The following is a 20,538-nucleotide window of genomic DNA, read 5'->3' as shown; positions in this document are numbered from 1 at the left end:
AACAGCATTCAAATTGGTCCAGATTTATGAGTTTCCAAAATTCTGAAGCAAAGCTACTATTGTAATTGTCGCAAGATTTATGCAAACTCTTATGGGTGAAAAAACGTCAAATACCATCGCAACGTATATTTACATGTTCAAATAGAGTAGTATTTAGATTTAGATTCTTGGAAAGAAAAAAAAGACACACCAAACAGGCTGGCCAAGGCTTAGGACAACTACTTTCCTGAAAACAGCGTAAAACCAAACAAGCAGATGACCGAAAATACGAAACACACAAATACATAGATGCCCATAGCTTTTATATGAACCACCACGTTCCTTCTCCATTCTATTTGCTAGTAGTAGTCGTAGTATTGTTTTTAATTCTTTCCCTCCCTCATAAAACTGCAACAACAAGAAGCACAATCCAACATTCACTTCCTATTACTCTGTTACTATCCACCGTAATTAAAATACAGTTTTGAATCACTTACCAAAGATTTTTAGGAACAGTTGCTGCCTGAAAGTGCCCTGTAACGAACCTTGGAAAAGCAACATAGCCCTGCGCCAAGGAGTCCCTAAACCCTCTTCTTATATTCTCACAGATGTTATCACTTGCTAAAGCTCATCTCCGAGTACCTGCATATACACCAAGCAGATATTCTTTCTCATGATAGGGTCATATTCCACAAAACTTGCTCTATAAGAATTTTTTTATATGACGACCTTAGGTCAATGAATGCAGTTACTGAAAGTCAAATCCGTAGACATAATGCATCATGGTTCATAGTCTTAAACGATTCTTAATCAACTAATGATCAATTTACAAGAGTAGGTTTTGAGGTCAACTTCAAGAACTCACCTACGAGGCTGCTTGCTAGGGTTGTTGCTTTGCTGTCGTGACCCACTCTCTGTGACCTCTACATAGAAGAAGGAAAGTAGCTTAAAGCTAAAAGAATTTTGTGATTTTAATAGAACAGACAATTTTCATAAGTCGTGCATGGTAAAACAACATTCATCATATATATTTTATCTGTACTAGTTATCCATCACACCCAACCACAAGATCTTCCACTATGATTTCTTTCTTCTAAGGCAACCAAAAGAAAAGGTCCACTCTCTTTGCCATTTTCCATATAAAATCCAATAAATGTAAATATATCCCCTAGCAAGCATGACACACAAACACCTCATGCATAACCATTAGAATTATAACATTGCAAAATGACTAACCAGGCCTCTCCATGGGATTCTCCAGGTCAATAAGGTTATTTGTACTATTCTCTCTGCTGCAAGATGAAAATGGATTAAGCAAGCAAAAGTACATGTTTTGCAAATATAAATAGATAATGTGCCAAGCATTTGAAGGAGGATTTGCGTTATTTGAAGCTCTACATAGTATTCACATTGTTTTGATTATTAGAATTATAGTGAAGAAAGAAAATTAATCTCCAAACCTGGAGGATCCTAACGAGGAAGATAACGCTAGCTTGTGTGCTTGGTTAGCCACATATGGTGGACTGAATGAAGCCCCTAAAGCTCCTGGACCGTCCAAAATGGGCATCCTGCCAATCATATAAACGAATCTCAGTAGAGCAAAATCAGGAACTAGAAAGATGGAAGAGCCTAGAGCATACAAACAGCACGCTATCCCAAATCAAAGTAACCATCCTAATGATAGTACGCTTTCACAGGTTTTTTTTTCCTCCAGAATGTAGACCCACACTATGTTAATTAAGTGGGACAGCATATGAAATCACGAAAAACAAGCAAACCCAGCTAACAATAGTCACGATATGTAATTCTTTGAAATGCTTACAACCAAGAACTTCTGAAACTAACATCCAAAAAGTTCATCGAGAAGGGGGAGGAGTACGCATACCATGTCATCTCCGGATTTCTAACACCATCTTCAGACTGGACGTATCCTGGATAAGCCATTCCAAAAGCCGGAACCCCACCATGCTGACCACCAAATTGCATAACTGCATTTGCATTTGAATTTGATCATCAAATATAATGTAAAAATTTAGGAAATACTAGCAAGCAGATAATTCCCAAGTTGGTAGGGCAAGACTCTGAAAAAAGTATTCATGGAAAACCAGGGCAAGTGGCTCAGGAAAAATAGTGTCATTCAAAAAACTTACAAGGCAGAAAAGTAGGGAAGGTAGAATTGTCAGCAGATGGCAGGCTTTCTGCTCGCCCCATCATTTGAGATCCATTATACATAAAGGAGCCACTTCCACCACTAGGCCGGAGAGTCCCTTTTCCCTTGCCAATCGATGCACCTGTTTCCGACGCAGATTCTATTTCACCATGAGGAAATTGATTTCTTAATGAGCTAGTTTTCTGTGGAGAGGAAGACAAGGATCTGATAACAGCAGAATCCTGATCATAACCCTGACCGGAAGGTTTAATATAGCTTTGGCCGCCTGTGCCTTTTGAATCTCCATTCAGTTGCAATGGTGATGAATATCTGTCACCTTGACTATGAGCTTTCGGGTAAAACACATTTTCAGTAACAGGTGCCCCTTTACCTTGACCCGTGGACTGAGAAGCCTTGGCAGTCCAAACTGGTGAAAAAGCAGCTTTTGTATTCCTATACTTCTTCCCAGAAGGTGCGGCACTTTCATTCATGTGAAGTCCTTCCATACCAACTTGTATACCATGTACCGAGTTACCGGAGGGCACTGAAGGATAAAATGGAGGAGAAGCGGAACTTAAACTTGAAACAGCTACATTCTTTAAACTTGAAACAGCTACATTCTTTCTGGCATTTGCACCTTCATTCCCGGTTTTAGCAGGGGCAGCTGGTGAACGTTTTGAATCAAGGTTGGACAGTTTCTCATGGGAGTTTTGTGACCCATTAGAATTTCGAAACCTAAAAATCAAAACACAAGTATATTATATTAGAGATAAAACCTTCACTCAACTACAGAAAACAAAATATAAGAACTCACTGTTTGCTTTGCTCGGAATGTGCTTGATTTCCCTTAGTCAGGGGAGTCTCAAATTTTCTGGCACCTCTCCCTTGTGTGACAGCTTTAGGAAGATAAATTTGCTGTCCGTTACTGGTTGATGCGTTAGAACTGCTCCCTCTAGCGTTTCCACGCTCTTGTCCCCTGCCCCGACCCCGACCTCGACCTCTGAATCGGCCTCTAGAAGTCCTCTGCTGAAAATACATTGTGCAATCAGTCAACTATACAATTAAGAACGTAAAACCAACAAGAGATGGAAAATAAATAAATAAAACAAAAGCAAATATCTGTGACATATACATGCTATATACATTAAGAGATAGAGTGATCTAAAATAGTTATAAAAAGCATAGACAGAAACGGTACATCATAATTTTTATCCCGAGTATTCATCTCTTCAAATTTGTCATGTCCCCATTTTCTTTCCTCTCCAGATTCCCACGGTCTCCTTCCACCACGAGTTCGCCTAAGAAAGCAAAATAAGGATTATATCAATGAACTGACAGACAGAATGTTGACAGGAGGAGCTAGTTAGTATTCAGAATTTTCTCCCGGTCCCAATAGCATGAACAACGCCAAATCAACCCCAATGCAGCTAATCAATCCCTTCATACTACATGGATTACATGATAATAAGTTGCCTTAAGAGGCCACTAAACTCCACCTTTCAGCCTATTATCTCTCTATGAATGCAATTTCATAAGGAAGGTGGTACCTACTTTACACAAAGCCTACCTCACTCACATAGTAAGACACTGATGGATATATATATATATGAGAAAGTTGTAAAAAGTAACACACAGTACAAGAGAAGAGTTTACCTGTTACCACGAGCAGACAAGTCCTGAAATCTGTTATCATGCATATAAAAAGCTCCACCAGTGGGCACAGCAGCATGTTGCTTCTCCTTTTCTTCATCCTCCCCAACCAAATCACCAGCCTCCTTCACCACACTACTCCTCTCGTCATTATCAACCGCAACACCTTCCCCATCCTCCTCCTCCTCCTCATCTAAACTATCCTCCCCATCTGCTTCATTATCATACTTCACAGCACCAATCTGTTCATCAGATATGTCGGAATCAATCTCAGCCCTCTGATTATTAACAACATCTCTATCATCAGCAACATCACTGTCGTCATCACTGGCTTCTCTCCTCCTCCTCGCCAATGAGCGGTTCAACTCCTCTGGATCACTCTCATATTCCGGTTCTCCTCCTTCAGCTGTCGCCATAAATTTATCTCTAGAAATCTGGAAAAAAAAAAAGGAAAGCGAAACTCGTAAATCCAAAACCTAGATAAAGAAATTTCAATAGAATAATCGAAAGAGAAGGAGTCGCTCAAGCGTTCCGAACGAATCGCCGGCGGGAAAAAAGGAAAACCCTAAAGTAGAGAAGGGGTCTCTTCGCTTACCTAAAACCCTATCTGAGCTCAAGAGGCGTTCGTTCTTCAGCGATTTTTGGGGGTTTCCAGTGAATCGAATGGAGCAGGCCCCTTTTTTTTTTTTTTTTTAATAACTGTTAAATAGAGGAAGAGATAGAGAGAGGTCAAAATAGGATAAATCTATTTTGTTATTTCGTTCGCGCATTAAAAAAAAAAAAAAAAGATTAAACGACTGTGACCTAAGGTTGACCAGAAAGGTAGTGGGCCAAGAAGGGAATTTGTGGGCCTTTTAACGGGCCATTATATTTCTGAGCCCATTGAATGGGTCGCGTAGTTACTACGAACACATTATAAATATACCGTAGTGGGGGAGATTCGATATCATCGTCTGCAACTCTCAGCTCCTTTTTTTTTTATTTATTATTTTCCCCAATTCTGAGCTCAATCTCGAACCCTAGCTAAGCTCACCAAACCAGTCATGTCTTCGAAGCAAGGTATTGCCGATTTGAGTATTCGTGATTTTAGGTTCTTATTTCTCTGATATACGAGTTATTTCTATGATTCGTTACGATCTGCTAATCTTTTTTTTTGGGGGGTTTAAACAGGAGGAAAGGCGAAACCTTTGAAGCAGCCTAAAGCTGATAAGAAGGAATACGACGAGGTGACTCTAACTACTGAACCTTTTTCTTTATTTTAATGAGTTTTTTTTTTTTGTATTGTTTGGCTTTAGACCTCCAATTAAACTATTGATTTCTGGATCTGGTTTTTGATTGTCCAACGGAACTTGAAATGACACAGAATCATCATCTCTCTTGCTCCAACTCAAATGATTTATAAGCAAGTTGAATTATTTTTACCAAATATTCGTAGATCAATGATTTTAGACCTTTTTTATTGAACTTTAATATCTGGAATTTTTGTTTGGTGTTATTGCAGACCGACTTAGCTAACATTCAGAAGAAGAAAGATGAGGAAAAGGTTAGTTCCCACTTTGTTTGCTCTGGCTTGTTTCCCATCTTGTTTATTCATAGGATGTTTTGTGATTGGATAAATGCATCTAGTTAGACTTCTTCTATGTTTTGGGCTCCTCTCCCCTGTAAATGGAAAGCTATAACATACTAATCAAAGAGGTTTCTTACATTATTGGGCACCTCTTTATTGACATGGATTTTGTAAGGTTATGCATTAGTATGTGCCACTTTGTCAATTTATCAACCAAAACTGACACTAATTATGACATTCTACCTGGTGACTACAACAAGATGAGTCATTTTATTAACTGTTTGTTGGCTTAGGTATTCATTATTGATTTTTTCGATGGTTTGGACTAGGTTTCTTTTTCTTACTCTGATGAAATGGTGACCATGTTAGGATGTTTGCTATTACTTTGTTTTCCACCCAATAGACTCTATAGCGTGTCTCCAGTGATCATTTATTACCGAAAGCGTGACCCATTTTATTTTGAATGAAAATGATAAAACAGGCGCTTAAGGAGCTTAGAGCCAAGGCATCGCAGAAGGGATCCTTTGGAGGTTCTGGACTTAAGAAGAGCGGCAAGAAATGATCCCGTTTTATTCATCAAGTGTGTTTTTACTTTTTAATATGCAAATTTATCAAGTTAAAAACAGATAATCATAATCGTGTGATGATGTAACTTTTATCATATTCTGAGAAGAATAACTTCGCTTCTCTATTACATATGTTTGCTTTCTCCATTTTTCATGAAATGGAATAATGTTATCTATCCTAACATCATAATGAGTACAGTCAAAAACAGAGTTGTATGCTGTCATATATCAAGTTAGAAACTGTATTAGTTGTCATAAGTCATAACTTGAAGGTGAAATAGGGTGAAATATGTTGCATTGATACTTGAGAATAGGAGCATAATAATCTTGACTCTACAAGACGAGGTAGAACCGTAGAAACTAAAGGTGACAGGTGAATGTACCAAAGCTGTGTGTAGTGCTGCTGATCGAGAGGGACTTAGAGCCTGAAGGAGCCTGCTTTTCTTCTTGAACCATTGGTAGTGGCAGAGGTGCGAGGATCAGAGAACTCGTAGTACATGTCTGTGAAGAAATTGTCAACAATGTCAAGGTAGACGGGACTTCTGATGCTTGAATAGCATCGAAGCGCTTCCCGAACATCCAATGAATGCTCCACGTCTCGTAGATCCACCATGTTGAGATCTTTCATCTTTTGCGCCAGCGCGTCACCTCTTTTCTTTGCATTCTCGAGTGGCTCTGCTGCAACTTTCTTCGGTTTCTTTTTATGTTGGTCGTTGAGACTCTTCTTGAGTGTGGTATCTGCCACAGCTGTGTCACAACAAATAACGGTGTAGGTTCCTTTGGTTTGGGAATCTTCTGGACAGCGGCGACTGTAGGAGAAGGGGCTCAAGAGAGGAGTGTTGTTAGGTAAGTTTTTGTAATCACGGGAGCAGATAGTGGACTTGATGCTCCCAAAGGTCTTCCTCAAGAAACGACCAACTCTCTGAATTGATTTTGCTGAAGGTTTCATCATCTTTCTTGCTGCTCAAATTTTGGAGAGGATAACCATATTTATCTCACCTTGTGGAGCATAAAACGAAACCTAACATTCATTCAGTGGCATGTTAGTAGTTGAAGAAGGAAGCTGATATGTCAGACTTTAAGAAGGTGTCATCTTGTTGTTTGTGTTGTCCACTTTTATAGGTAAACAATCGTCATCACATTGATAAGCAGTGTTTCAAATTGGTCCCCTACTTACCTATCATTGCCAGCCACCCAATGCTCATGCATGCCAGTTGACTTAGGCGAATATCAGAACTAGGCCCATCAAGCCCTTTAAAGAGGCCCATGTTTTTGGCGGTAACCCGATTAAGATCCATTTTGTATAGGAAGAAAAAACCCTAAAAGTACACTACATGGTTGTCTTCTCGGAGCCGCAAAGATATCTACAGAGCAAAGCTTGATCAATCATCTGCGGCAATGGTAAAAATCTGTTGCGCATGTCGTGTTAGCTTATGTTCCACTTCGTGTTATATAACCGGTGCTTTGGAAATGGCAGGGTAAGGGAACAGGGAGCTTTGGTAAGAGGAGGAACAAGTCACACACGCTGTGTGTCAGATGTGGTCGCCGTAGTTTCCACATCCAGAAGAGTCGTTGCTCGGCCTGTGCTTATCCAGCTGCTCGCAAGAGGACATGTACGATCTCTATCTCTGCCTCTGCCTTGGGAACTTTGCGGCTACTATTAATTTTGTGAAAGAATACTTGGAAATTTATGATGTCATTATGTGGATAGATAACTGGAGCGTGAAGGCAATTAGAAGAAAGACAACAGGAACTGGTAGGATGAGGTATCTCCGCAATGTCCCTAGCAGGTTCAAGACTTGCTTTAGAGAAGGTAAAGCTTACATTGCACACCTTGTAGTTAGCAATGCTTGCACACCTCTAATTCACTTTATAGCTAAGTTATGTTATAGAATCAAAATCTTGCTCATTCTGATTGATGGAATTGTGTGGATCAGGTACTCAAGCTACCCCAAGAAACAAGGCTGCAGCTGCTTCTTCCTAAGCGTTGTTCAGTTTGCGTTTGCCATTTGTTTCTTGCTTCTGATGTAGCTTCGTTTTGGAAGAGAAACTACTTCGTTTTTTTTTATTGCTCTTATACTTTATCGTCTGCTATTCTAAATCGACATGGTTTCAGACTTTTTACATCACCGAAATGAATGCGTGCTATACTTTTTAAAGAATTCTAGCAAAACTCCATGTAATATGGAAGATAAGTTTACAAGGGCAATCCAAAGTATCAATCAGTTTGGTGGTGTATTTCGAAGAGGTGTTTTTCGTAGTGCAACTGTTTGAAAGCTTGCTCCATTTCCGGAAATGCCGAGAGTAGCAACAACTCCAAAAGGTCAAACGCCAATTGCTTCAAACACACTGATGACTGAAACAACAATAATTCGAACAATGAAACCCAACTCTTAAGCTTAAGCATCTCAAAATCTGAAACTTCAAGACATTGTGAAATGTTTACCTGGAGGAAGAAGTAGAGATCCTCTGCACATTGTTCATACTCCTTTTGTCCTATAAGACTCACTATTGTCGCTGGGGCTTTTTCTGTGAGATGAGGGTTATTTCAGACATTTATAATTCAACTACGCTTAGATATCACTGATGAAAAAAGTATCAGATGACAGGAAGCTATTACCAATCATGAGCTCATGAACAAACTTTGCTCGCCTCTCCGCTTCTTGTTGCTGCTCCTCCTCAGAACTGCCGGATTGTTGCTGCCTTTTTGGATGCTTTGTCATGAAAATCCCATCCGGCCATAGTATCTGAGAGGTCATACCAAATATCTCTTTCAAATATAACCAAGCCAGAGACATCACAGGGAAATGTCACTGTCAGGCATACTTTTTCCATTATTTAACTGTGACTTTCACCACTACCTCTCACTGTGCAAAAAGGAGTTCAAGTGGAGGTTCTCACCTGTTCAACCCGTTGAATTCCAGAAGCAACTACAGTTCCCCGCCGCAGGAGACAGATTTTCTCAAGTACCCAATCGTCCAATGCATCGCCCATCCCAAGTTGAAGTATCTGTTTGGCAACCCAAAAAGCTTTCCGCCTTGTAATGTGCAAAAATAGATGATCAGATTTACTCCACTTTCTTGACTCAGAAAGAGAAAAATAGTATGGCTCCTGGTTATAAATTTATGTACCTGATCCACCCACCCTCCTGGAGTTGAAAGACAACATCTACTAAGTCTAGTAGGGGTAATGTTAGCTTTGGAGGAACCCACTGCACGAAAGACAAGTTATTACAAACACACTAATATAGAAATACAAGAAATGTCCTCATGATTTCCCACTTCCCCACAATGCGAAAGATGAATCATCAGAAGAAAAAAACAAAATCATGGCTGATACTAGGTATGGATGTAACATATACCTCGGTGGGCAGACCGACGCAGTCCACATCATCAGCATGTTGAGTTCCCACTTTTTGCCCGCCATTCTCTTTGCTATTTCTCACATCTATATAAGGCGTCTTCATATGATCATTTCCAAGAGTTTTGACTTTTGACTTCACATCATCCACCCTTACATTTTTCCTTAAATGTTGACCCGGTTTCCCATTCTCTGAACTCGGATTTTCTCTCCAAGGAAGAGAACCAGGTGTTGCCTCAGTCATATTTCCCATATTTGTAGCGACAGTAGATGTCTTACTGACATGTTTAACTGAAATAATTTACTGGTGACAGTAAATTATAGCGAACTAATTAAGATCAAAATCTAATTGTGTTGTTGATTACTCACCTGTTAGCGTCTCAATGATTGAAAAAGAGCTTGAGAACGCATAAGTCTGCACAGCAGCAACAAATTACATGTCAAATTTTGTCAGCACTTGTGATTTGTGAGTCAGCGGAAGAGAATCTACCTGGGAATCCACACTGAGGAAGTCCCAAACTTCAATCGATCCTGAAATTCGTTGTAGCTGCAAAAGCTTCTGAGCAAAGTAGAGAAAGGATAATTCGCAGATTAAGGAAAACCGGGCAATCACCTCAATGCAAAGTTATCATTCATATTTTAGTTAACATGGAAGAATAAACGGCGTGTGAAAAGCAACTACAAAGGATCAAGCATTAGAACTATCAGCCCTATCGAGAAATAAAAAAATGCATAACTTCAGTAGATAAAGCAGGCCTGACTCTACTTCAGAGTAACATTACACAGAAGTAGATGGTGACGTTTCATGCATAAGAACACTCAGTATTAGCTTCTCAAAAATCCAAAGTAACAACCAGAATATGAAAACACAAAAGCTTATTCACAGTAAACCTACTCATCAAAAAACCAAATCCAGAAGAAAAAAAAAATCCATATACATAAGCACCATGTAAAGCATGAACAGAGAGTAGAAAACAAGGACATGGCATTTGACCTTGATATACTCATCAAGTAGTACACATCGCTCTTGAATAACAGGTATGTCCACGCCTGCTGATAGAAAATGCTTTGGCGGTAAATGAAGATTGTACTCGGGAAAAACTTTAAGCCGCCGGTGAAGCTCCTCAAAATGTCGAAATCTGAAAATTCACACAAATAAAAAGTTTAAAAGACAAAGCACCAACATCAAATCCGTAGCAGTATCATTCTATCACCTTCTTTTGATCGACCAGCTATGATTACTTTCATCTGTGACTGCAATTGAATACACAGCAAACATCTTAGAACTACCCTTCACAATATTGGCACCCAAAACCTGCAAGAAGAACCTAAAGTTATCCATCGTATGATACTACATACGAACATAATTGTCTGCAGATTTATGAATGTTTGGATGCCCAACCGATATATAATTGTACCTGACATCTCAACTTGGCAAAGGAATCAACCAACAAAGAACTTTTAGGAGCATAGGGAACATCACTCTCTGCCGCAGAAACGTATGATGCAGATGACGTTGCAGAGATTCCACTGAATGATCTAGCCAATGAACCATCTTCAGAATCATTGCTATCATCATCGTCTATGACGTGTCCAGAAATTCTGGATCTCTTCCTGCCAGATTGATGTCTCGGTCCTTGCTGATAACGTCCATGACCTTTACTGGTCTTTTTGAAAGAGTGGCCAGCATTTTCAAGTGGATGGTGTATCCGTGAAACACCAAGATTTTTCTTCGTTCGACCATCCCAGACTCGAGTCCCAGGACTGTTTAGACCTGTTACCGTTTCCTCATCTTCGGATGTATAAGAATGACTACTCTTTGTTTGCTCCTCGTCCTCTTCAGCAGAGGAATAACTTGATAAGTGACTCTCAGTATTTACGACTTTACCCTGACTGGAGATTCTTGCATTCGCCGTGTTTTCACTTAAATACCCATCGTTGCTCGATTCCTTGCTAGACCATCTCGGGGACACGCGCTCAACAACTTTCTCAACTTCCTTTTTTTTATAGTTTCTTCCCTTTGCCCACACGCTTTCCAGATGCTCAGGAGCAAGGTTCGCAGTTTTCCTTTGTGACATCATGTCCAACACGTCACCCCATCCCTCTCCTCCTCTGTGTCCTTGAGGATCTTTACTACCATCACCTATTTTGGACGTTGAGGGGAAGGAGTTCCACGACCGGGAAGATTGGGTGTCCATAGAAAGCAATGGATCTTTCGATAAATCTGTTAAATGCTGTTTATCTGTAGCGCTTTTCCTTTTAGAATTTTTCTGCTGTTCATTTTTCAAACTCACAAGCTCAACACCTGTGACAGAAGGGTCCAAATATCTAGAAAAATGATCAGGAGAAAGATCTGAGAGATCTTCAGATGGAGAAGACTCTTCTGCAGCACTAGATCTGTTACTAGTCTTTATCCTTGACATTACAGCAGCCTCAATCCTCTCATTTATGAACCTGGTACACAAAATGAGTACCATTGAGGCGAGAATAAGAGGAACAGAATGTGGTGTAAAAGAGGTAATAGTTTACCGAGGATTGGCTAGATTTAGGACTGGTCGAATGACACAGCAAGCAAGAAGCTCCCTCAGGGTATAGTGGAAAAAAGCACAGTGCAGATCCTCTGGCCTAAATGTTAGTGAAATGAGACTGCTCATTATATGCTGCAGAACCTGCCAAATAGAGACCATAGTATCACCACCTGATAGCAATAAAGTGGTAAAACATCTAACATAAAGATCTGTATAACAGCTCGTCGCAACAGTAAACCTTATGCTCGGATTCAGGAGAAAACAATGCAGGGTGCAATTTATCGTCTGCGGCCATCACACGTCTTAGTTCTGAGTCGCGGTCTTCAAAACTGAGGCTTCTCTTTTGTTGTCTCTCAATCTTTGCTTGACACTCGCGGAAAAGCTCCACACGACGACATACAATATCAATTAGATCCCTAAATCATTACAAAGAAGGTTTAGTTTCTTGGACTACCAACCTTAACAAAAACTCAATATGAGACTTGAGACACTAAAAAGAACAGACCTTGTCAACAGATCAATAAGATTAACATTTCTAAACCGCCGTGAAATTTCCCCAAGAACATCGTTAATGATAAACACCAGTTCATCAGGACCTTGCTTATCCGGTGTTATGCGGGAGTACCAGAGATCCAGTACCCATTCAGAAACGAGGTGACGGGTGAAGTGATCAATCGCATCCTCAACAACCTGAGAGTTCACTTTGCTTCTCCAGTCAGACCGTGGAGCTGCTTTAGGGAGGTCAGGTGTATTATTTAACGTTGGTGCATTGAGAGACGACGGTTTGTTGTTGTAAGCTGCAGCTTTCCTTTTCATTTCAATATCGAATGAGAAATAACGAAGGAGGATGATCAAGCACGCAGCAGCAGGGAGGTTGACCCAAACCGATGAGCTTGTCACTGCAAACGTGAGTATTCATTCATTAGAGATTGCTGAACACATAAGTAGCTATATCACCACGATTACAATCCGTTTCTTAGCTTCCTCTACCAGGTCCCGAAGAGTCACCACCTGCTTCTGAGTGCTCATAGTTCAATCAAAAATCCCTTCTCCTATATTATCTTTCAGACGCCTAGCCTAATTCGCCCCTTCAATGAACAGATGGATTTTTTCCAGAACCTAATTTCCCGGGAAACTAAAACCCGATCTTTGAAATACGTCGGGATCGATCAAAGATGAGCTGGTTTCGAAACGACGAGTAAGGAAGAAGAGAGAGAGAATCAATGCCTCTGGTAAATCGAACACGGACTACGAATTGATGGAATCGGCCGGTAATGGAGTCTATCCCGCAGACGGTTGTTGATTCCGTACGTATCTCCGGCGAGTGTTCCCGGTAAGATTGGTTAAGGATCTTTTAATTCTCTCTCTTCGTGGTGGTTTGCATTTCACTTTCATTAATGTTTTGTTATTCGCTACCAAGTCCGTAATGCTATCGCTAGGTGTCGAACCCTGGGCTCACCGAACGCTTGGGCTATTTTGTAAATTTGATGTAAACTTGAACTGTAATGACATAAATGCCCTCATCACCGCCTTTCCTCTTTCAGCTCGAAAAGGATTAAAACATTATCCAAATTAGGGTTCACAATTCAGGAAAGAGAGCTCTGAATCACTGCATCTATGGAGGCTACTAAAGAAAGAGTCGGCTTGCTCGACAAGATCCTCCCGCCGGCACTTGCTGACGCCGGACTCGAAGATTGTGCGCTGCCGCCTGAATCTATACAGGAAGCTTTTCGCAAGGCCGCCAACGCCGTGAAGTCTCGCGCAGCTTCGATTTTCGAGCACGAGGAGGAAGGCGGTTGTGTAGCTGATCCGGTTCCGGAAGCTTCTGATACGATCATCGTCGGCGGGGATAATGAAAGGGATACTGGACCGTGTTTAGCCGGAAAGGGAAATGGGAAGTTGGCTGAATCAGAACAGGCCGGAGATTTGGTTGTGGCAGGCGAAGGAGGAGAAGGGAGGAGCTGCGTTGATGGTTTGAAGGATCTAGATGTTGAAGGTATTGAGAGCAGCAGGGAGAAGAAGGATCAGAGTGGAGAAGAAACCGATCTTGGTTGAAGGATTTGTCTGAGAGTACTCACATTGTCAAAACTGTTCTTCCCTCGTGTATATAAATAACGAAAGCAGTAGACTTTTACAGGTTACAAGTCCCTTTACGTTGCTTTGCTGATTCCGTGGTGCTTAAAATTCCGATCTTTTGTCTCCATAGACAATGGTAGCAAAGCTTATGTATCGCCTATTAAGACACAAAACTTGATGTAATACGATTTAAGGAAGAAAGAGGCGATTCTCTCTTTTGGTTTACTTTTTATGCGCCTTCCCATGAACTATTGATTCTCGTCCATTTGCATTTCAGTTTCAAATTCTAACGTTAGCAGGCATGTCTCTTTCTCTATTTGTTCTTGCAGTTCAAATCCCCAATTGAATTTGTATAGCTTGTTGTTGGTGACTGTATAGTTTGTTGTTGGTGACTACTTTAGACCTGTTTGGTGAAGAAAGAGTCATCGCTCTGTCTGTCATAGGCATTATCAGAAAAATGAAACCTTTTTGTTGCTAGTAGTTTCTATGAACGGGACCAGCGCCAGCAGAGAGGGTAAAAGAGAATGAGTGGCTTCTCTCTCAGTTGATACGTCTGAATATATGTACATCTTGACTGCATCTCTTAGAATTGCGGCTGCCTTAAGATCAGAATTGAGGCTGTCTTGTCTTAAGATCAGAATTGTGGCTGTCTTGTCTTCAGATCAGAACTGAGGCTGCCTTAAGATCATCTTTAAGAACATAATTAGGCCTTTATCGCAAAATAATTCGCAAATCATTGTTCCCATGGGGCTGCGGTGTCAACTGTTCGATGAGACCATTTTGCTCATATTAGGGTACCCACCACCCCTATAGCCTCCATTCACCCGATGTCTTCACTCCCCAAGTAGAAGAGAAGAGTGATGAAGAAGAGGAGCAGACCCATCACCAACACCAATTCAGTAGTACCCACCCCTATAGCCTCCATTCACCCGATGTCTCCACTCCCCAAGTAGAAGAGAAGGGTGATGAAGAAGAGGAGCAGACCCATCACCAACACCAATTCAGCTTTAGTATGTGTAATCAGTGTGGTAATTTTGTTTCAATCTCACTTTCTCCTATTCTATAATGTGTTTATGTTGCTTTGCATGTACAGCTTAACTGTTTGTTTGTTACATGTTCCTTCTTGGCTCAAGTTTGTATGGTTCCATCTAAAATTTCTCACTTCGATTTTTGGTGCAAACTGCAAAGCACCAAATTATTGCAGTTAGTATTCTGCAATTACAAGGCCCATGTTTATTTATAGTTACAAACAAATTATATATTTGAAGGGCCCATCTTTATTATGCACTTGAACACTGTACACGCGCGAAGCTCGTCTTCTGACACACGTTGCACGCTCCTTCACGCGCCTTCTCGATCGATCTCACATTCGGAGCCGGTTTGTTCACCCGCCGGGGATTTCCACCGGCATCTTCTCCAAACGGCTCTGGCGAAGAATTGTGTCTTGGCTTTCCTACTTCAGGAGGACGATAGGAAGTTTACATTTTACAAGTAACCATAGAAATTTCTCGAGTGAAAGGTTTAATATTTGAGCTCCAGATTGAACGAACTAAGCGGTTTCTCCGATCTCTCTCGTTTCCTCTCCAAACAGGTCCTTCCTTCAAAATTTAGTTAACAAGCGTTCCGTTCGTTTTAGGTCTCTGAGTAGTTTCTGCTATGTTGTCCACAACCTGTTCGACGAAATGCGTCTGTGAAAACTAACAATACTCGTAATCATGAAATTTTCAGCGCAATGGAGAAAACAGACGAAGAGAGGAAGAAGGCTCAGATGCTGGACGCTCGGGCCAGAAACATTAGCCACAATGTTCGCTGTACTGAGTGTGGGAGTCAGTCCATTGAAGACTCTCAGGCAGATGTCGCTATTCTCCTTAGACAGGTGTGTCCCTTTACTCAGTTTTGTTTTCCAAAGAATGAGTTGAAATCTAGTTTTGCTGGCTACTTCTCTGATACACCTGAGCTTTGCAGCTGATCCGTGATGAGATAGGAGCTGGGAAAACTGACAAAGAGATCTACAATAAGCTTGAGGATGAGTTTGGGGAGACGGTGCTTTATGCTCCTAAATTTGATTTGCAGACCGCGGCATTGTGGCTAACACCGGTTAGTTTTAAAACAATCAATAAGGATTGGAACCTCCACAGGGACGTTTAGGATAATGGACTCTGGTGTTTTGGTGTGTGGCAGGTTATAATTGCTGGAGGTACCGCTGCAGGTTTGGTTTACCAGAAGCACAGGCAAAGGACGAATGTACACATCATGGCGTTGAACCTTATTAGAGGTGTTCCATTGACCCCAAAAGAGAGAGTCACCATGCTTGATGTTCTTATCCCACCTCCCCCTCCTCCTCAGGGAGTGGCTTCCCGGTTGAGGAGATGGCTACACCGCTAGTTTCCATGTCTCATTAGCTCTCTTGTTCTTGGCTCAAATCTTATCGCGTTAGCCAAATAAACAATGTGTTTAAGTTGAAGGAGTGAGTTACACATTGATTGGGAGAAACAGATAGGGACTGCTTTGTTGAAAATGGATTCTTCCATAGGAATATATCTTGGAATGAGTTATGTAAGAAGAAAACATAATTGAAAGTCTGATACTTGTTGTATGTTTCTTTACTGTGGAATTGAAAACAGAGAGCGCATCGTTATTAGTACAGAGACATCTTTTGTTCCAAATTAGCTTCTGTGCTAAATGCTCACAAAATGTGTTGACTTGCTTATTATACAAGATGCAATGAGTAACGGAAAGAAATCTAGTCTTCCTAAAAGAAAGGGACTAACAGGTTAAGCATTAGGGTAATGTTACATTATATCGTCATCATTCGCTTTACAATCTAAATACTTTCTCCACTTTAATTCCAACATAACGGAAAACAAAAACTAACATACAATCCCAGGACCTTGTGTATCATGACATGAGGTCTTTAGATGAGCATTTTATTCCTTCCTTTGGGTCAGTCATATATTATCTAGTCATGTTTTACTGCATCCTCCAAAGATGACTTCAAAACGAAACAAATTCACTCTTCAGGGCGGCGGCAAATTCTTTCTACTCCCACTGCTTCCTGTTCATGTATTAACACGCAACTTCTTGAATTTTTCAAAACAGCACCCAATGTAATAAAGACTGAGATCAAGCTTTTTTTTTACCTCTGTATTGTCAAGATCGTAGCGAACAAGAAACACGCAGTAACATCTCGACTGATCATGAATTCCTCTCTTGATATTCACAACATGAGCATCACAGTACAATGCTTGATCCTCCCTGTCCTGCACATTAACAACCACCCCAAAATTTCCGTTCTTTATGTTTAAATTTTTTGCTAAAGGTTCCATCCTTCATAATTAGAGCAAAGCGACCCTTACTTGGAAACATAGAAGCAGGTCCCCAATATTCACTCTCCCACACTCTGATGGTTCCACAGGAATAGATCGCTCACGCACTGATGTTCTGACATCCACCCACTCATCGTGTCCCTTGTCGAACCCAGAAAAACGTACACGCACTTCCTGTTGCAGACGCTCTCAGTTGCAAACAAATAAGGCATTGAACAAAAGTCAAGAAGTTTTACCAGTCCACCAGTGCGAAGAACTCTATAAGTTATGAACGCAGACACGTCATACCTGAAAGACCAGAATTCAAGCAAATAAGCACAGATATAAAACGACAAAGGTAGCCATGTACTATGCTAGAGTCTACACTGAACATGTAGCCATGTACTATGCTAGAGTCTACTCTGAACATGTAGCCATGTACTAAGAAGGTAAGGGCACTGTTTATTATTTATGTCTATAAACTTGTAAAATATGCAAAATCCAAGAGAGTTGAAGCAAATATGGAAAAAGATGATCATTCAAAAGCAAAGAAAGGTTCTTACCAAGCGTAATCCCTAGCAGATCTAGCCTCAAAAGCCAGATCAGAAACATCAGAAGCCTTACCTGTGTATGAAAATGTTCCCACGGCGTTAAACTAAAAGAATCAAGAATGGCAAACAAGAACCTGAAACAAAACCTTTTCGTCTTTGAACATAGGTAGCCGTCCCAAGATTTACAGGCTTGTCGGCAAAATTAGGATTCGACAAGTCAAGAATCTGCAAAGGGGGAGATGGCAAAGCTTTGTATTTGGGTTGGCTTTGCTGCTTCAGCTTCTCCTGAAACCAACCCTGTACCTGAAAAAACCCACTCAATTGAAAGAACAAGTTACTTCTGCTGGCCTACACTTGCATTGCATTTCACCAGTTGCATGACGAAATAAGAGACGCACCTGTTTCCAAGTTACTGATGGTTTCCCATTCCGGTTCGTAGAACAACTTTGAAACATAAATAATGGAAACAAACACTCAGTTAAGAAGAACTAATAAAACAGATTTTACCAACAAGATTCTACTCCTATAATGCAGCAAAATTCTCAAATAATTAAGAAGATATTACCTAAAAGTGGAGGCAACAGTTTGACAAAAATCTCTTTGGAGAGATTGATCACCTATCTCCTTATACAGATTCTCCATGTCTACAATCTTCACCATATATAAGAATTTAAAAAGAAAAAAAAAAAAACAAAAGTCACATCTCATGAATCTCTTATATCTGATAAAGCCAAATAAAGAAAACAAAGAGACCTCAGCCAAGGTAAACTCGGTGAAGTAGTGAGAGGAATCATCGGAAGCAGCCATTATCGACGACGGCAGAAGGAAAGAACAAGTGAAGAAGATGCTACAACAGTGACTGACTGATACCTTCGTAAAGTTCTCACTTCTCAGTGTGCTTTAATGGACTGATGGGCCAAAATCAATAATAATCTTCCATATGGGCCCAAAATCTCGAGTCTTAAAAATAAATCTTATGAAATTTTTTTTTTTACACATGCGGATAATTAGATGTTTTTTATGAAGAACGATCTGTACAGTACTATCATTTGATCCACATAAACAGCAAAAGTTTCGGACAAGCCAGCAAAAGTTTCGGACAAGCCAGTCTTACAGTTGATAATTGACTTTGAAACTATCGAGATAGTGTGAGCGTTGAGGGAACCCGTCCGCGGGGAATCTTTCGAGTTATGTATGAGCTGGTGGTTGTGGAGTGTTTATTAATTAACAATATACTAATGATTACTGACATTATTAATAAAATAATATTTACTAGTACTAAACATATTTTATTTAATTACACAGCTAATCCTCACTAACGCTCTACCTATTTTTTTATTTCAAATTATTTTGGCGACAATCTTGGCCCTTATTTCTCCCATGAATATAACAAGATTCGTTTACTAAATATCGAGTAAAGTAATAAACAATATTCGTTACGTAATTCGTTATTTACATATTCCTGTCTTATTAATCAGTTAATACACGTGCTTTTTGAACATTTTAAAAACGCAATTTATATATGTTGATAATAATGGGCACAAGGCCTGAGCGATTTGACCCAGACTTTCTTTAAACACGCAAACAGTGAACCATTAAGCTTTAGGAAAAGAGAGACATAATGAAACAGAGACTGAAAAAAGCAGGGTGAGTAATGAGTCTTTCATGACAAATGAAAGTGAGAGAACCATAAAGTGAGATAGGAATCTTGTTGTTGAGGCGTCGTGCTTGAGTTTCTGTCGTGTGCAAGTAACCTCCTTCTCATAAGTTGATGAATCATTTGCTTGATTTGTGCTTGGCTTCGGAGTGTTGGGGTGTGTAGGCGCTCATTACGCTCCTTCCAAATATGGTAAATTAGCGCTTGTAGAACCAACCAGCAAATTGTATTTAGCCTCTTATTTGCCGTTGGTCTTTTTATCCAGAGTAGCAATGCGTCAAAGGAGGAGAATTGCGGTGGAAATAAGTGAGCAAAAAAATCTAACCAGAGTTCTGAAGAGTAAGAGCATTGAAAGAAAAGGTGGTTCCTTGATTCCTCACCGGAAGCACAAAGTAGACAAGATGCTGGGATTTGAACAGGTAGATTCCATCTCCTTAATCTGTCTCGAGTTGTTAGCCGATCCAAAACTGTGAGCCAAGTCATGAAAGCCATCTTTGGGATATTTTCTTTGAACCAGACTTGATGATGCCATGGTACTGATGGTTCTGGAGGATGTAAGTGACGCCACAGTTGCATGGATGAGAATTTTCCTTGAGATTGATCAGCTGTTAACTTCCACTGAAAAACATCATCACCCGTATTCTCTGTTGGAGAATTGTGAGTCATAAGGCATGATCGCAGGAGTTGTACTATTTGATGTCTCCCCCTTGGAAGTGACCAGGTTCCACTTGGAGCAGTTTATTTGACAGTAGAGAGAATCCGGATATCCGTAACCCGTGGTACTGAGTTACCAGTGATATCAATAAGTGGACCTAGTCCAGTCCAGTTGTCATGCCAGAAGAGTGCATGATGGTAATTGACTAATCCTGTTATTCTATTAATTACGGTATTTGACTAATCATGCAGTATATAATTTATAATTTACTGTACTTGATTAACAAAGTTAATTAGCATCAAGAAAAACGAGGTAAAGATGTTTGAACTCGGTTCGAATTTCTTTGACATGTATGTAGGCTGCACTGGTAGGCTGTGTGTAGTTGACTAGTTGGTACGAGGTATATAATATATTACTAAGTAAGTAGTAACAAAATAACCAAGACTTTTTAGTTTTTTACATAAGTCCCAAGTTTTTTTTTTATCTATATGTGTT

At 40.3% G+C, this 20,538-nt stretch overlaps 7 protein-coding genes and 1 non-coding gene across 14 annotated transcripts; 4 read left to right on the top strand and 4 right to left on the bottom strand.

The window, feature by feature from the left end:
- Positions 1 to 92: 92 nt before the first annotated feature.
- Positions 93 to 4,549, bottom strand: LOC104740215 (protein MLN51 homolog). Of its 4 annotated transcripts, none has more exons than XM_010460749.2 (11): positions 4,374 to 4,549; positions 3,782 to 4,212; positions 3,327 to 3,426; positions 2,943 to 3,154; positions 2,130 to 2,863; positions 1,865 to 1,967; positions 1,440 to 1,547; positions 1,216 to 1,271; positions 845 to 902; positions 477 to 621; positions 93 to 387 (listed from the first exon to the last, which is right to left on the bottom strand). In XM_010460749.2, the coding sequence occupies exons 2-10, from the start codon at positions 4,192 to 4,194 to the stop codon at positions 594 to 596; spliced, it is 1,812 nt and encodes a 603-aa protein (XP_010459051.2). In that variant the 5' UTR covers positions 4,195 to 4,212; positions 4,374 to 4,549; the 3' UTR covers positions 93 to 387; positions 477 to 593. The 4 variants fall into 4 exon arrangements, with proteins under 4 accessions (XP_010459051.2, XP_019091392.2, XP_087342598.1 ...); XM_019235847.2 differs by having other exon boundaries at positions 2,943 to 3,151; positions 4,374 to 4,544; XM_087486472.1 differs by having other exon boundaries at positions 1,216 to 1,268; positions 2,943 to 3,151; positions 4,374 to 4,542.
- Positions 4,550 to 4,726: 177 nt separating this feature from the next.
- On the top strand, positions 4,727 to 6,093 carry LOC147927894 (uncharacterized). Its single transcript, XM_087486470.1, has 4 exons — positions 4,727 to 4,837; positions 4,949 to 5,004; positions 5,280 to 5,321; positions 5,827 to 6,093. The coding sequence occupies exons 1-4, from the start codon at positions 4,822 to 4,824 to the stop codon at positions 5,905 to 5,907; spliced, it is 195 nt and encodes a 64-aa protein (XP_087342596.1). The 5' UTR covers positions 4,727 to 4,821; the 3' UTR covers positions 5,908 to 6,093.
- A 96-nt stretch (positions 6,094 to 6,189) lies between these two features.
- On the bottom strand, positions 6,190 to 6,863 carry LOC104740214 (uncharacterized). The gene has a single exon (XM_087486467.1). The coding sequence runs from the start codon at positions 6,861 to 6,863 to the stop codon at positions 6,330 to 6,332; it is 534 nt and encodes a 177-aa protein (XP_087342593.1). The 3' UTR covers positions 6,190 to 6,329.
- A 145-nt stretch (positions 6,864 to 7,008) lies between these two features.
- LOC104740211 (large ribosomal subunit protein eL37z) lies at positions 7,009 to 8,070 on the top strand. The gene is made up of 4 exons (XM_010460746.3): positions 7,009 to 7,312; positions 7,389 to 7,524; positions 7,623 to 7,724; positions 7,849 to 8,070. The coding sequence occupies exons 1-4, from the start codon at positions 7,310 to 7,312 to the stop codon at positions 7,893 to 7,895; spliced, it is 288 nt and encodes a 95-aa protein (XP_010459048.1). The 5' UTR covers positions 7,009 to 7,309; the 3' UTR covers positions 7,896 to 8,070.
- Positions 7,948 to 13,290, bottom strand: LOC104740212 (uncharacterized). 3 transcript variants are annotated; one of them, XR_015580881.1, is made up of 14 exons: positions 12,305 to 13,290; positions 12,038 to 12,215; positions 11,801 to 11,940; positions 10,690 to 11,725; positions 10,486 to 10,586; positions 10,266 to 10,410; positions 9,762 to 9,830; positions 9,641 to 9,686; positions 9,273 to 9,562; positions 9,043 to 9,122; positions 8,813 to 8,948; positions 8,532 to 8,724; positions 8,358 to 8,440; positions 7,948 to 8,267 (listed from the first exon to the last, which is right to left on the bottom strand). XR_015580881.1 is itself a non-coding variant. In XM_087486462.1 (14 exons), the coding sequence occupies exons 1-14, from the start codon at positions 12,613 to 12,615 to the stop codon at positions 8,130 to 8,132; spliced, it is 2,880 nt and encodes a 959-aa protein (XP_087342588.1). In that variant the 5' UTR covers positions 12,616 to 13,290; the 3' UTR covers positions 7,948 to 8,129. The 3 variants fall into 3 exon arrangements, 1 of the variants encoding a protein (XP_087342588.1); XR_015580880.1 differs by having other exon boundaries at positions 8,532 to 8,681; XM_087486462.1 differs by having other exon boundaries at positions 8,532 to 8,658.
- Positions 13,291 to 13,416: 126 nt separating this feature from the next.
- On the top strand, positions 13,417 to 14,100 carry LOC104740210 (uncharacterized). Its single transcript, XR_015580884.1, has one exon. It is a non-coding gene; the product is annotated as an uncharacterized LOC104740210 (transcript).
- Positions 14,008 to 16,541, top strand: LOC104740209 (cytochrome c-type biogenesis CcmH-like mitochondrial protein). Of its 2 annotated transcripts, none has more exons than XM_010460743.3 (4): positions 14,008 to 15,466; positions 15,604 to 15,751; positions 15,841 to 15,972; positions 16,057 to 16,541. In XM_010460743.3, exons 2-4 carry the CDS (start codon positions 15,608 to 15,610, stop codon positions 16,258 to 16,260), a joined length of 480 nt encoding a protein of 159 aa, XP_010459045.1. In that variant the 5' UTR covers positions 14,008 to 15,466; positions 15,604 to 15,607; the 3' UTR covers positions 16,261 to 16,541. The 2 variants fall into 2 exon arrangements, with proteins under 2 accessions (XP_010459045.1, XP_087342594.1); XM_087486468.1 differs by having other exon boundaries at positions 14,431 to 15,511.
- A 63-nt stretch (positions 16,542 to 16,604) lies between these two features.
- On the bottom strand, positions 16,605 to 18,673 carry LOC104740208 (protein SAWADEE HOMEODOMAIN HOMOLOG 1-like). The gene is made up of 9 exons (XM_010460742.3): positions 18,485 to 18,673; positions 18,297 to 18,382; positions 18,130 to 18,175; positions 17,878 to 18,034; positions 17,744 to 17,804; positions 17,438 to 17,489; positions 17,232 to 17,375; positions 17,016 to 17,135; positions 16,605 to 16,930 (listed from the first exon to the last, which is right to left on the bottom strand). Exons 1-9 carry the CDS (start codon positions 18,536 to 18,538, stop codon positions 16,886 to 16,888), a joined length of 765 nt encoding a protein of 254 aa, XP_010459044.1. The 5' UTR covers positions 18,539 to 18,673; the 3' UTR covers positions 16,605 to 16,885.
- Between the last annotated feature and the right edge of the window lie 1,865 nt (positions 18,674 to 20,538).

This window comes from Camelina sativa, chromosome 14 (assembly GCF_030686135.1).
Source record: "Camelina sativa cultivar CO46 ecotype springtype chromosome 14, ASM3068613v1".
Lineage (NCBI taxonomy): Eukaryota > Viridiplantae > Streptophyta > Magnoliopsida > Brassicales > Brassicaceae > Camelina > Camelina sativa.
Note: the sequence above shows the minus strand (reverse complement) of the source record. Positions and strands in the feature narration are given on the sequence as shown.